At 48.2% G+C, this 13,405-nt stretch overlaps 1 protein-coding gene across 1 annotated transcript; it reads right to left on the bottom strand.

Annotated features, from left to right (window-relative positions):
* Window positions 1-5,085: 5,085 nt before the first annotated feature.
* On the bottom strand, window positions 5,086-6,702 carry LOC120676633 (probable sarcosine oxidase). The gene has a single exon (XM_039957946.1). It carries the CDS (start codon window positions 6,586-6,588, stop codon window positions 5,347-5,349), a length of 1,242 nt encoding a protein of 413 aa, XP_039813880.1. The 5' UTR covers window positions 6,589-6,702; the 3' UTR covers window positions 5,086-5,346.
* Between the last annotated feature and the right edge of the window lie 6,703 nt (window positions 6,703-13,405).

Here is a 13,405-nt window from a genome sequence, read left to right on the forward strand (position 1 = left end):
GGGAGGATTCAGCACTGAAAAAGTGTTAAGGAGTTGAGGAACATGCTCCACTTTGTCGAATAATCGTTTTACTCGATGAAGAGCTTCTCCGTTTGTGATCTCTTCTCCCGAACAACGCGAGGGATCACTTCTCCCTAGATACTCGAAACCAAAAGTAATTCGAGCTTGGAGAGGCTAGATTCTACGTTTCATCTAGTCAAAAGCCACAGACTCTCCACTTATTCCCTTTTGCCTCAGATTTGCAATCATTTCCAGGAGTTCTGGAATTTGGCTCATATCATAAGGCTTTTTGAGCCATTCAGGGCGCTGAACGGGAGGACCAGCTGTGATGAATGGAAGACTGTTTCCCTGATTCTCGACATAAAACCATCGTGGTTTCCAGTCGATGACCTTTTGAGATAACTTATAGGGGATATAAACCCTATCCATCTTCTGTCTCAATTGAATTCCCGCTCCACCAACTACATCTAAACTAGCCGAATTGGGCTGAGGCTTAAGATGGAAAAGGTGACGGAAAAGTTCGAAATGGGGCTCAATGCCCAGAAACGCTTCGCACAAATGTACGAAGACAGACATATGCACAAAAGAATTGGGAGTAAGATGGTGAAGCTGGATCCCATAATAATATAGAAGTCCAGAAAAGAAATCAGAGCCGGGAAGACTAAACCCCCGCTCAAAATACGGAACAAATCCTATGATCTCGCCTGTATTTTCATATGGACGGGCGTCACCAAACGCGGGATGCCATTGGATTACAGATTCAGAAGCCAAGAAACCTTGGTTTACTAAGGATTCCAAGTCAGATCTGGAACACTTACTTGGTTCCCAACCTTCATCACGGGTTGGCTCTATGGCCGTACCCTTCCTCTTGGTTGTCCTTTTGGGCGCCATCCGGAAATCCACAGATCACTTCACGCGCATAAACTGGCGGAAACCCTAAGAGGAGGATGGGGAACGGCAAAGAGAAGGAATTTTTGGATCTGGGAGCTCAAGGGCAGAAAGACAGATCTAAAGCAGTAAAAACAAGTGGCGGCCGGTGGAGTAAAACCTAAGTTACCGCTTCATTTTATAATGACGGTGGCAACATGGTAAAAACATCCAACAGGCTAATAATCTGTTGCAAATCGCAGAAATAATGAGATTTAAAAGAGACATTCCTATTTCTGAGATTACATTCTTGAAAAGAAAACACTCACATCCCTAGTCGACTACTCGACATCCTTTTCCTTAACTAGGATTACATTCCAAAACAAGGATAAGTTCTCGACATAGTACAACTACTCGACATTATAACTCAAGTACTTTTTACATAACTTTACAAAAAGTTTCGGGTCTGTACGCACACTTCTTGGCTTCCTGAGAAGCCTGTTGCAGCTAGATCGGCCCGAGGCCGTGACAAAGTATAAACTTGTTATTCCCATCAAGGAAATAACGATACATGTATCTTGGGAGAAAAGTTTCAAGAGTATGAAGGTAGATTATAGTAATCACCTCGCAAGTACTCTTGTAGCATCTACTGGAGAAACTTCTCCTTCTCCCAGAATACGTTGTGGCAAGATTAAGCTTCCCCGCCAGAGATGTCAGTTTTTGGGCAGTCTCAACCTGGGAACTCCAAGAGTATGACACAACTAGACTCAACCAATCCACAAAGAACTTGCCTCATTGGAAGATGCAAGGACATGATGTCCAAAATGGATCCAATGAGGGCATGGGAGTGGTAGGATGAGGTTCCAGGGACTTCTCTTGTCACTCGCAAGTTCTCTTCTAGCATCTTTTGCTGGAAAGAACTACACAAATCTCAGGAGGGCGAGAGCAAGAACACCAAGGAAAAGTCATGGTCGATACACTTTGGTGCTTCTGGCAAAGGCCTCTCCTCTGCCTTTTTATAGCTACAAGGAGACTTGCTGAAGGAGAACCCGTGAATCAACAGTGCACGTTTCACGAACGCATTCATGACAACATTCACGGATGCAGTCAAAGCTACAATAATGCAGATTCTCCAAATAGTAACGTCTCATGTGAGCACTGAATAAAGAGCCATACATCCCGGGTTTTATTCCTGAAATTATTTCGGGTGCAATCAGTGTGGCGGATCCAATTGTATCATTTTTCTGGGATTTTACCCAAAAAAGAGGTCTTTTCATATTCTGGATCTGATGAATCCTGCAAGTAATCTAAAGGATAAAATCTGATGCCACGACTTAAATCCTTAATTCCAAATCTACGCTCGGGGACTACTCGCAGCAAAAGGGATTTTGATTTAAGGCTCGGAGGCTGCTGGATATAGGCATCAGAGATTTATTTTTCAATTTTTTTTGGAAAATAGACTGAATTGACCCTCAGCCTGATTCTGCGATTCAACCGAAGGCTCGGGGACTACTCCATATGGAGCACGAGTACTTCGCGCACTATATATTATCAAAATTTCTGGGCTTGAGCACCTCACAGCCTCGAAGCAAACGAAAGTACTTGAAGGACTACTCGACGTATTTGAAGGAAGGACCAAAAGCAACCAAAAGGATGTTCTGACTACTTGAAGTAATCGAAGACGCCGAGCCAAGTACTCGACGCCTGTAGGACTCGGCAACGAAGAGCTCGGGGGCTTGTCAAACACGGGACAGTGGGACTGCTTATAGACATAGAATATTCTAGAGTAAGGGATAGCTCATGGATGTACCTTACCTCTTTTGTAACTACCCGAATTGGCATAGAACTAGCTGCAGTACAAAGGAAACTACCCGATTATGTTGTAGTAGAACACCAACTGTACTCGGCTAGGACTTTCCATGTAACTCTGTCCCCCCGGATATATAAGGGCGGGCGGGGACTCCCTCCAAATCATAAACACCTAAGGCAATACAAACCACACAGAACGTAGGGTATTACGCAAACTCGCGGCCCGAACCTGTCTAAATCTTTATGTTCCTTGTACCATTGAGTTCTAGAGCAGTCGATCCCTACCTACAAACCCTACTACTAAGGGTATCACTGAGCAGGCTTTGCGGTAAACATCGACAGACGCCCCCACCTCTGATGGAACGGCGGCACATAGGGCCTCCAAGGCGCGCCGATCCTTGTCGTAGTCCACCTCGCCGTAGGGGACCGCGTCCCAGACGCCCCGCGCCTAGAGCTTCACCTTCATCAGCAGACTATAGTCGTGGTAGTTGGAGCGCGTGAGCTGCAGCCACCCGCCGCCGGGGTCGCGGTGCACCTGCATGATCGAAGAGTGCCCGCGAAGACCGCGACGGCGCTCTGGTAATGGCGAGACGCGACGATGATGCTCCGGGCTGCGCGATCCTCCAGACCCCTCCGCCTCGATCTTCACCTCCTTGTGCAGCGCCTCCGCCACAGCAACCGCGGTGTTGGCCGCCTCTGCTGCCTGCACGGCTGCCTCTGCTGCCTACACAGCCACGGCCTCCGTGGCTGCCAGACGCTCCTCCAGGGTCGCTGGACCCTCACCGCCGGCACCCTTGCCGCTAGGAGACTGGGGCTTCTTCCCCTTGGCTGCATCGGCAATACGCCGAGCGCGCTAGCTAGAGGTGGACATGGCGGCGGCGGCTGGGAAGGAACTGCTAAAACCCTAGGCTCTTGATACCAATTGTTGCCAGGACATAGTTTTGGTGGAAAGCCCGGAGGTCAGCTTGACCAAAAGGGCCGCTTGGATTGAATTGAAATGCAATTGGATGGTTTTTACAAGGGAGAGGGCTGCTGCTTATATAACCAGAGCCTTTACCTACTCCTAACAAAAAGCATAAAGCTTTAACCCAAGCCAAAAGCACCTCATGATCAACTTGAGGGCCAAGGCAAACAAAACTGCAAAAGTAAAGTGCAGAAATTAAGATACAAGTGCTAGCTTAACCTATCAGTTCCATCAACAATCCGAAGCAAACCTGTTCTAACTTTTAACTTGCACTGAGGGAACCACAGCTAATTGCACTTGGAGAAGGCACAGATGCACAAAAGATTCATAGATTGAGTTAAGCATTATAAACTACTGACTGATCTGATGAGGTACAAAATAAGACAATCAGATTGGCCTTCAGCAAGAACAAAATGCCCGGCCCCTCTATCAATTTGCAATTCATCTGATCACAGAAGTGATTTTGAAAATTTTGTTGCCAAAATAATAATAATATGGTGAAAAAATTTGCCCAGATATAAGTTGCATGCATGCTTCATACCACTGCTAGAGGTATATATATGAGGAGGCTATTATTCCTGCAATTTACGGCTTGACTTGCATATATAAATTCAAACTGCAACAGAGAATGTGTATTTTTCCCTTTGGACAAAATTCAATGATGCTACCATTCGTTCAGATAGGTCGTCATGTGCCCAGCAGATCGAATAAACTGACTCATGAACCAAAAAGAAATTAAGAGTACAGAAACAGAAAACAGAGGTGATACTTTGAAAGTGATGGGACTGCGTCCATGAACTCATGATAATAATCCTGCCACAATAGAAGAAACATTGTGCAAACGGAAGAATCGTGCAAGGCTGTTGTCCCCGATCGCTCCGATCACCGGGGCCGTCGCCGGAGATGATGACGATGAACTGGAACACTCAGAGGAACGCACGCGGAACACAGTGGAACACACGTATTTTGGTGCCGCAAGCGAGCGACGTTTTCTGACTCTATTGCTGAATATATATGAACGATTACAGTGGCTTGAGGCCACGACGCTGCTACCTTCACGCTCCACTACTGCCGCGCCATCCCACGGTTAGAGCATCCCGATCGCCACGGACGCAATGCGCATGCCATAACCTCCTACCGGTCTCAGTCTGTGCCATCCCACAGACGAGAATGTCGCGAGTACATCCACCACTACAACTACGAATGAGGAAGACCGCTGCATGAACAAAGCATGCGTCTGGCATGCTTCATTACATGACACGCGCAACTGAATGAGCTCTTATTCAGCTAACTGAAAAACAAACTAGAGAAACTAGGAGCATAGCCGAGCCTGGGTTATCTAACAAAGGCAGCAACCAGTTCTGCAAAGGAAGAACAGGAATTCAACAACCAAATGAGTTTTGAACACCAAAGCACCATGGGAACAGGAGGATACAAAACAATCATATTATAAACAAACAACATTAAAGATTTTATTGCCGAACTTAATATAATATATTCAATTGTTTTTTTTTCAATTTGCAGATAAGCAGCATGCATGTGTAATGGTGTGCCCTTTTGCACCATCTGAATTACGACCATCCTCCCCTGGCAGCCTTCTATCCAAATCTTCAAATGTCCCTAATCCCCAGGCTAACCACAAAACATAGCTAATTAATCACAGAGACTGTAGGACACGCCACAATGACACACATCCATGATCGAGCTCACAAATCCTTGGCATTTCCCATGGGGTTGTTATCGAAACGGTTGATCTTGAAGTGACCAAGCTCCACGCCGGCCTCTGCCGCAGTCCTCGCCTCACCGTCCATGGCCATCTCGGCCAAGATACTCCCCACTGCCGGACCCATCTTGAACCCGTGGCCGGAGAACCCGGCCCCGATCACCACGTCCTCGCCGAACTCCCCGTCGAGGAAGTCGATCACGAAATCCTCGTCCGGCGTCATGGAGTACATGCACGGCAGGCGGTCGACCGGCCCGCCGGCGGTCTCCACGCGCCCCGGCATGAACTCATCAATCCACCTGGCTACCCGCTCCACGACATCGCCGCCGCCGGAGACGAGGTCGCGGCTGTCTGGATCGCACGGTGGCCCGCCGTGGTAGTTGATCTTGATCATGCCCGGGCGCTCCAGGGACGGCGTGCTGTACACGAAGTGCGGGGCGCAGTAGCTCGAGAACGTCGGGAAGCCGGCCTCCGCCGTGAGCTCGCGCTCGTGGCCGGGCTTGATGCGCCAGTACAGGACCAGCGTGTGCAGCGGCTGGACGGGGAGGTCCACGCCGGCGACGGACCTGACCAGCTTGCCCGTCCACGCGCCCACCGTGACGACGCACTTGGCGCCGCCGAACTCCTCGCCGGTGCTCGTCGCCACCACGACGCCTCCCCCCGCCCCCTTCCTGATGCCCACGACCTCCGCGTTGTCCCTCACCACGGCGCCCTTCTCGGCGGCGAGCGCCTGGAACATCCGGACCGCCTCGGTCGCGTTCAGGACGCCGCTGCCGCGCTCGCTCACGGCGGCCACCCACCCATCGGGGACCCGGAACGCGCCGCCCCACCTCGCGGCCAGGTCGCCCACCTCCTCCGCGCCGGCGTTCCCGGCGGCGGCGAGGACTGAAGCGTCGCTGCGCGGGCCCAGGGAGAGCAGCGGCGCCGGGGTGAGGACGCGGCGCCCGGACTCGGCCTCGGCGCGCTCCCAGAGGCGGCGGGCGAGGCGCACCATCGGCGGGTAGCGCGCGTCCGCGTAGGCGTCGCGGATGGTGCGCGACTCGCCGTGCGAGGAACCGAGGCCGTGCAGCAGGTCGAAGCGCTCCAGGAGCAGGGTGCGCGCGCCGCGGGACGCCGCGGCGTGCGCCGCGCAGCTGCCCATGATCCCGGCGCCGACCACGATCACGTCGTAGTCGAAGCGGCGTCCGGCGGCGGCTTCCACGGGAGCACCAGCGGGCGCGGCCATGGCGTGAGTGCTTGGTTGTTGTGAGCTGTGGCCTTTGGTGGTCTCGGTGGTGGAGTGAGGCGGCGGATGAAGGAGCTGCGGGAGGACACCATGATTTTGGGGGAACTGGCCAGAGTTAAAATTGTTAAGAAACCTGATTAGGGTTAATGGGTCTAATACCGAAAGTGCCCTTGGAGAGCTCAAGTCTATAAATAATATCCTATTGTACTTTATTGGGACGAATGAGAATACACACCACCTACATATCTGTCTCTTGTGTTCTATCTATTGTGTATTGGGATGAGAGACGAGATCCAATCTACAATTTCTCACGTCTCTTTTTGGGATCGGAAATAGAGAAAACGGATCAGGCGATCCGTGAATAGGCCATACTTTAACACATTATCAGCACCTCTTCCAATTGGTTGAGTCGTTCCTGATCATCGATGTTTAGATTGATTTGTTATGGCCGATGCTAATGACATTGATTTTCCCTGATCGTGACGACGCGTGCTCATTATTACTCTGGATCGAGCGACATCCACCATGAGCGGACACATGCAAGTCCTGGATTTGGGTTCATCCATGGCTCCACGCCGTCGCGCTTGGCATTACCTCTGATCTGCCGCTATGTGCATGATGCGGCGGCGGCGGTCACAGGGCCGCGGCCACGTGCCACTGGACTCATCCACGGCAGCCTCTTCGTTAACCGAAGCCGATCCATCGAGCATAGGGACGGATGCAGTTTGCATCTATACGTTTGTACACATGCAAAGAACAAAGTCTGCATGTATCCGGCGGCGGCAGTCTGCGGCCACGTCGTCAACTCCTCGTCAACCAACAGGCGTGCATGTCAGGGGCCTAGGCCTATATGCCCTACGCGGCACGAATTTTCCTCGACATGATCAGGCTACGGTGCATGCTATTACTCTCTATTCCCTATTAACATGATTTAATCTTATTGGTTAAACTTGTTATTACATGGAAATCCTATTGCAGATTAATCTTGTTTTGCAATTGAATAAATATGAATTATTCTACATTCAAGTTCTATTAGACTAATCCTGTAGATTAGCTTTGTTTGTAGATTAATTAGTTTGCAATTCACGCATTGTAATTTACCATGATAATGAGCAGTATCACACGGTAAATAGTAGCTTTACATTTGTTCCTGAAGAACATTGACCTGGATGTTCCTGTACGGATCGCAAGCATCCTACCGTTGCAGGCGCCTCACTGGCTCCATGGGTTGTCTTGTGTTGTGCTGTAGTCATTCATGTTTGTTGTGGCCTTGTGGAGACCTGTCGTCTCACTCTCTCGCTTCCATGCAGCACCTCCGCAGCTCCAAAATTGATGCCGAGCGTATCATCTGGCCCAGCTGTTCCACGCGTTGGTGTGCCCCTGGTGTGTGCCGCCAACCATATTGCCCTCTGGGCACCCCGCTAGACGCATCGGCGCTTGCCTCGGCGGCGGCCCTTGTGTGCACAACAGCAACATCACCATGTTGCCATCACGGCTCCCATTTTCATCTAGCGTATGCTACCATGCAACTCCAACAATTGCGTGCGCATTGTTGGGGCCTACGCATCATCCTTGCGCCGAGGTGGGCTTCAAATTGTGCAACCCATTAGCTGCTATTTATTTGTTCTAAGTTCTAACCCCTAAAGACAAGGGTTTTATGCATCTTTTTATTGTTCTGTTATGTCTTTCACATATTACCCTGAAGGTTTCTTTTGTGATTTGGTCTTGTAGCACCACATAACACCTTTTTTTTTATGGTTTTTATGCTTTTAGCATAATTAATGCAACTTTCACGATATAATCTAGGAACTGAATTTCTAATTTATGTGCTTCCATAAATTGTTATAACCTAGTCTTAGGTTCCTCTTGGAAGCTTCTTTTTATAGGGTTATTTATTTTCCTTGCATGTTTCTGTGTGCTATGTTTTCTAAGGGTTTATTAATCCTGAAGTATTGCCCAAAGACCATAGAAACATTAAAAAATCATACAGATGCTCGGAAAACTCTGGGAAAATAGTAAATATCTATGGATATAGATAAGACCATCTCTTTTTGGCTCTTTGCGCTCTCCTTCATGCTTTAGGTTTATTTACCCGAAGTAATAACTAGAAGTAAGACTAATGCATGAAATTTCCTTGGCCCATCAGACATCACATATTGGGATTTTTTGCAACCACCGTGAATGGCAAATATTATACCACCTTACCTTGGGCATTACTACCAAACAATCGACTATAGGCTTCTTTGCACGAGCCGAAGTCAGCATATTCCCTCCTTTTGCTGCTGAACAAGCATGGGGCAGTGCACCTTCCTGATGAAGCATCACACAGCTTGTCCTTTTTGACCATTGTTGCTCCTGAAGCGCACATCACGACTCAGAACAAATTGTGCCCCTGTGGTCGCTGAAAAGACAATTTACTGAATGTGCTGTCGAATATAAGAATAAGCCACGTGATAAAGGTTAAGTCCATGAAGGACGTGTGTAGGGGTTAAGGTGTGGATATTCTGGCCAGTAGACTTGCATTTTTCACACTCTTATCTCCTAACTGAGAACTACCTGCCTAGTACCAGAAGTTGAAAGCAGGAAGATGAATATGAATCCCACACCACAATAGAGCTAGAAGCTTTTTCAGTGGTTGACCCAATTCTTGGTCATGGTAGTTGATCTAGGCTCTAAATGGCCATTTATGGATCTCGACCAAAATGTTGCTAGTGATGAAACCAATTAATGATTGGGTCTGTAATTAAGAAAGGATCATGAGGATTCTCTGGAGGACTGTTGAAATCTCCTCGATTACTCCCAGTCCTAGATGTTATAACCATATGTGAGCTGCACTACCTCTTTAGAGTTTATCCCAGAAGGATATTGGTCATTTATGCTCTTGCCAAGCAATTGTCTTCTTTTACTTAGTCTGAAACTTTGCATTAGACTATATTTCCTAGTTAATAATAAAAATTGGCCTTTCGTGCTCTATTCCAAAGCTTCTCTTCATGTAGAACAATGACTTAATTAACATAGTGCTTTGTATAGAACAATTAGTGTATGATCTAAGGGAAAACCCTACCCTATTGATTGGTGCACCGCCACTAATATTATTAGAGAGTTTAGACATGTGCAACTGATATATTGAGGCTTGCACTTGGAGATGCTTGCCCGGTATTGCCATGTTGACAGTTGGCTTCAAGCCTAGCTGTACTATTGCCACACACGTATGTACTACCGCCTATGTCCATACATTACGGTTTACTCCTGAAGATTACCTATTGAGGTACTACGTATCTCTCTTTGGCTATGCCTAATGGACACTAGTAGTATGTGTGGTTTTAATACTCCCTTGTCATAAAGATTATACACGAACATGTTGCGATAATTGATTGACTTGAGATAAGCCACGCATTTTCCCAGACTTTGAGAAAATTGGAAATTTTTGGAATTTGGTTGGTGTCGGACTCGGCTGATCCATTTGCATGGGTTGGAGTCGACATGTTCCCGAGGTTTTCCAAATTGAGTTCGGGTGGAGCTTGATTTCTGCCAAGTTTGACAGCGTCAGCTATTCCGGCGAGTTGATCATCGAGTTTCATCTCTGGTGCTTCGGGCGCGATCAGGTGGCTAGTGAAGCCGCCCGATCCATTGGTCGTACAAGCCCAAGAACCGAGACGAGGGTTGTGCCTTCAGACACGGTGTTGGCGTCGCTTGATTCGGCCATCGAATTCGCTAGTGAACTTGCCGAATCCCCTACCTGGCGCGCCAGCTGTCAGTGTTTAGCCGCCAAGCCTGCTCAGGGATACCCTTGGCTGTAGGATTGTAGGTAAGGGATCGATTAGCTCTGGAACTTGATGGTGCAAGGAATACAAGGATTTAGACAGGTTCGGGCCGCGAGGTGCGTAATACCCTACATCCTGTGTGGTTGCTTGTATTGCTTTAGGTGTTGTTATGGTTGTCTCTTCTTTGGAGGGGGTCCCTGCCCGCCCTTATATACTCTGGGGGGATAGGGTTACATGGAAAGTCCTAGCCGAGCACTGTTGGAATCCAGCTACAACCTAATCAGGTAGTTTCCTTGTACTACAGCTAGTTCTACACCTATTTGGGTAGATACAAAAGAGATAAGGTACATCTATGCGTTATTCCTTACTCTAGAACATTCTATGCCTATGAGTAGTCCCGCTGCCCCAGGCTGACACTCGTGGAGGACACCCTACTTGCTAGCTCGGGTAGGTTTTAGGCTACGGCCTAACTTGGAAATCTCCAAGAGTTTTTCCCACTTGGTCAACCTTACGAGGTTCAATCCTAACCGGATAAATCTATGGAGCTCTTTCCTGTCCTCGTGAAGGACACCCTACTCGCTAGCTCGAGCAGGTTTTAGGCTACGGTCTAACTTAAAAATTTGCAAGAGTTTTTTCCACTTAGTTAACCTTAAGAGGTTCAATCCTAACCGGATAACTCTACGGAGCTCTTTCCTGTCCTCGTAGAGGACACCCTACTCACTAGCTCGATCAGGTTTTAGGCTATGGCCTAACTTAGAAATCTCCTAATGTTTTTCCCACTCGGTGAACCTTGCGAGATTCACCCTAACCGGATAACTCTTTGGAGCACTTTCCTGTCCTCATTGAGGACACCCTACTCGCTAGCTCGAGCAGATTCTTAAGCCACGGCCTAAATTGGTAATCTTCAGGAATTTTTCCCACTTAGTTGACCATACGAGGTTCATCCTAATCGGATAACTTTATGAAGTTTATTTTGGTCATTATATAAGACACCCTACTCGCTAAATGTTGACGGTCGTTAAGTGCAAAATATGACCGTCAACTATACTCATAAAAGAAGGAAAACTATACCTCTTACTCACATATTTGTATCACTAACCTAGCTCCATAGTTGTTTTCGAAGATTTATGTTTTCAGGAGCACAAGTCCGGAATAAGAAGAAAACACGACCAATACGCAGACAAAAGTCACAGACGATCGCGTCCTGCGTAACACATACAAAGGAGGCCCACAAACTAGACCAAACTGACCAACCAAGCCCCGGCACCGACCATCTGACATCAGGACCCACCAGGCAGTGTATCAGAGAAGGACGGTGGCCAGAGGCGGCAGGGGGGGTTCGGCCGACCCCACTTGGCAGCCAAACAGGCTGAGTTTTGGCGGGAAGACTGATCCTATCATCTAGAGGTCGGTCAGGCATGTTTCCATGAATAGATATGGCGGGAACCGACCTCTCAAGCTATGAAAGGGGCCTCCCACCACTCTCACCACACACACCACTTGAAGGCCTCTCTCACACTCTCATTTGTGACTTGTACTCCTTAGGGTAGTGGAGCTAGGCTAGTACTTCATCTCCTTAGCGAATCCAGTCGTCCTCGGGGTCGGCAAGCAATCCTCGGCCTCTGGGATGGCTTTGTATTCCGACTTTCATTATGCTATTCATATTGAGTTCGTTCTTAGTTATCTTGCTATGTTCGTAACTTGCTTAGCCTTGATCTGTGCTTTATCAAGTTATAGTAGTTGCTTGCTTAGACCAGATGATCTGGGTAAGGATATCGGTTCGTTGTGCTTTCGGGCTTGCCTTAACATCTTACCTGTCCATCCGAAGGGTGGGGGACCCGGGGGTGCTAGGGTAGTGACCTCATATACGGGCATGGTGCCCGGGTATGCGGGATTCTTCGGATATGACGGTGCTCCACGGTGTGACTGGGGTAGACCGCAGGTGGTGACAGCCTTGTCGGTCTGTCGAGAAGCTGCTTCTTGGTTAGCGTACTCCCCGACGTTCGGGTGTCGTGTAGGAATTCATGCAAAGATGAAACGAGACTGGATGTTCTCCAGTGTGGGTCATTCTCCCCGATGTCCCTAATTTTTCGGCACCTGTAGCTCTAAGCATGTGACTAACGTAACTTATCTGCTAACATGAATAGTATACTAGGAATCTGTGCCTATGCTCCTACTAACCTTAGAATTGCTTGTTTATTCATTATTCATGAGAGTTGGTTGTACTGTGTGTGTCACATTACCCCTGATTATCTATTATTTATCACTTACCCTTGTATAGTCAGTGGTCTTCATCTTACTTCATACGTGTCATGGTTATGGAACTAGTAAATAAACTTTACACAACCTAGCCATCCCTTAGGAACATATAAATAACGATACCCTGAATACTTCCGGGTGAAATGCTACAACGGTATATCCGTGCGCTTGCGGATCCTTCTGTAAACATTAAGGTATTCCAACACGGCATTCCCTTGGCGGCGCTGCTAGGAACTAACCCCTCCTAGTGGCGATGCTAAGAAATGTCAACAAGCATTTCTGGCGCCGTTGCCGGGGACGAGCTTAAAAACCCCGTCCCTAGTGATTGCGCTAAGAAATGTCAACAAGCATTTCTGGCGCCGTTGCCGGGGATGGCACTAGGTGTAAAGTTATTTACTAAGTACATAAACATGGCAATATAAGTAAGAGGTAGCTACTGCTTATATAGGCTAATGTGTTTATCTATTTGTTTTCTCCTGATTGGGTGAAAACAGGGTAGTGTATGTCTGGTTTCTCCTTGCCGACAAACTTTGTTGAAAATCCCGAGAAGCTCGTGAGAAGGGTCCGACCTCACGTCGTCCCTCCTCCGCTCTCACAGTCGACAAGTGAGCCATCTTTCCAAGCACCATCAACAATCACTGAACCCATGGCTGAGAAGACTCTCCGCGACTTCTTCGTCCCCTTAGCTGCCAATGTGGCGACTGGACCCAACGTCGATGTTGGGGACGTGAACTTTGAGCTGAATTCTAGCCTCATTAACATGGTGCAGGCTAGCCCATTCTGTGGCAAGCCGA

Source organism: Panicum virgatum, chromosome 5N, assembly GCF_016808335.1.
Source record: "Panicum virgatum strain AP13 chromosome 5N, P.virgatum_v5, whole genome shotgun sequence".
NCBI classification, from domain to species: domain Eukaryota; kingdom Viridiplantae; phylum Streptophyta; class Magnoliopsida; order Poales; family Poaceae; genus Panicum; species Panicum virgatum.

Coding starts and splice junctions, on each gene's coding strand:
- LOC120676633 (XM_039957946.1), bottom strand. CDS start 6,588: ATGGCCGCGCCCGCTGGTGCTCCCGTGGAAGCCGCCGCCGGACGCCGC.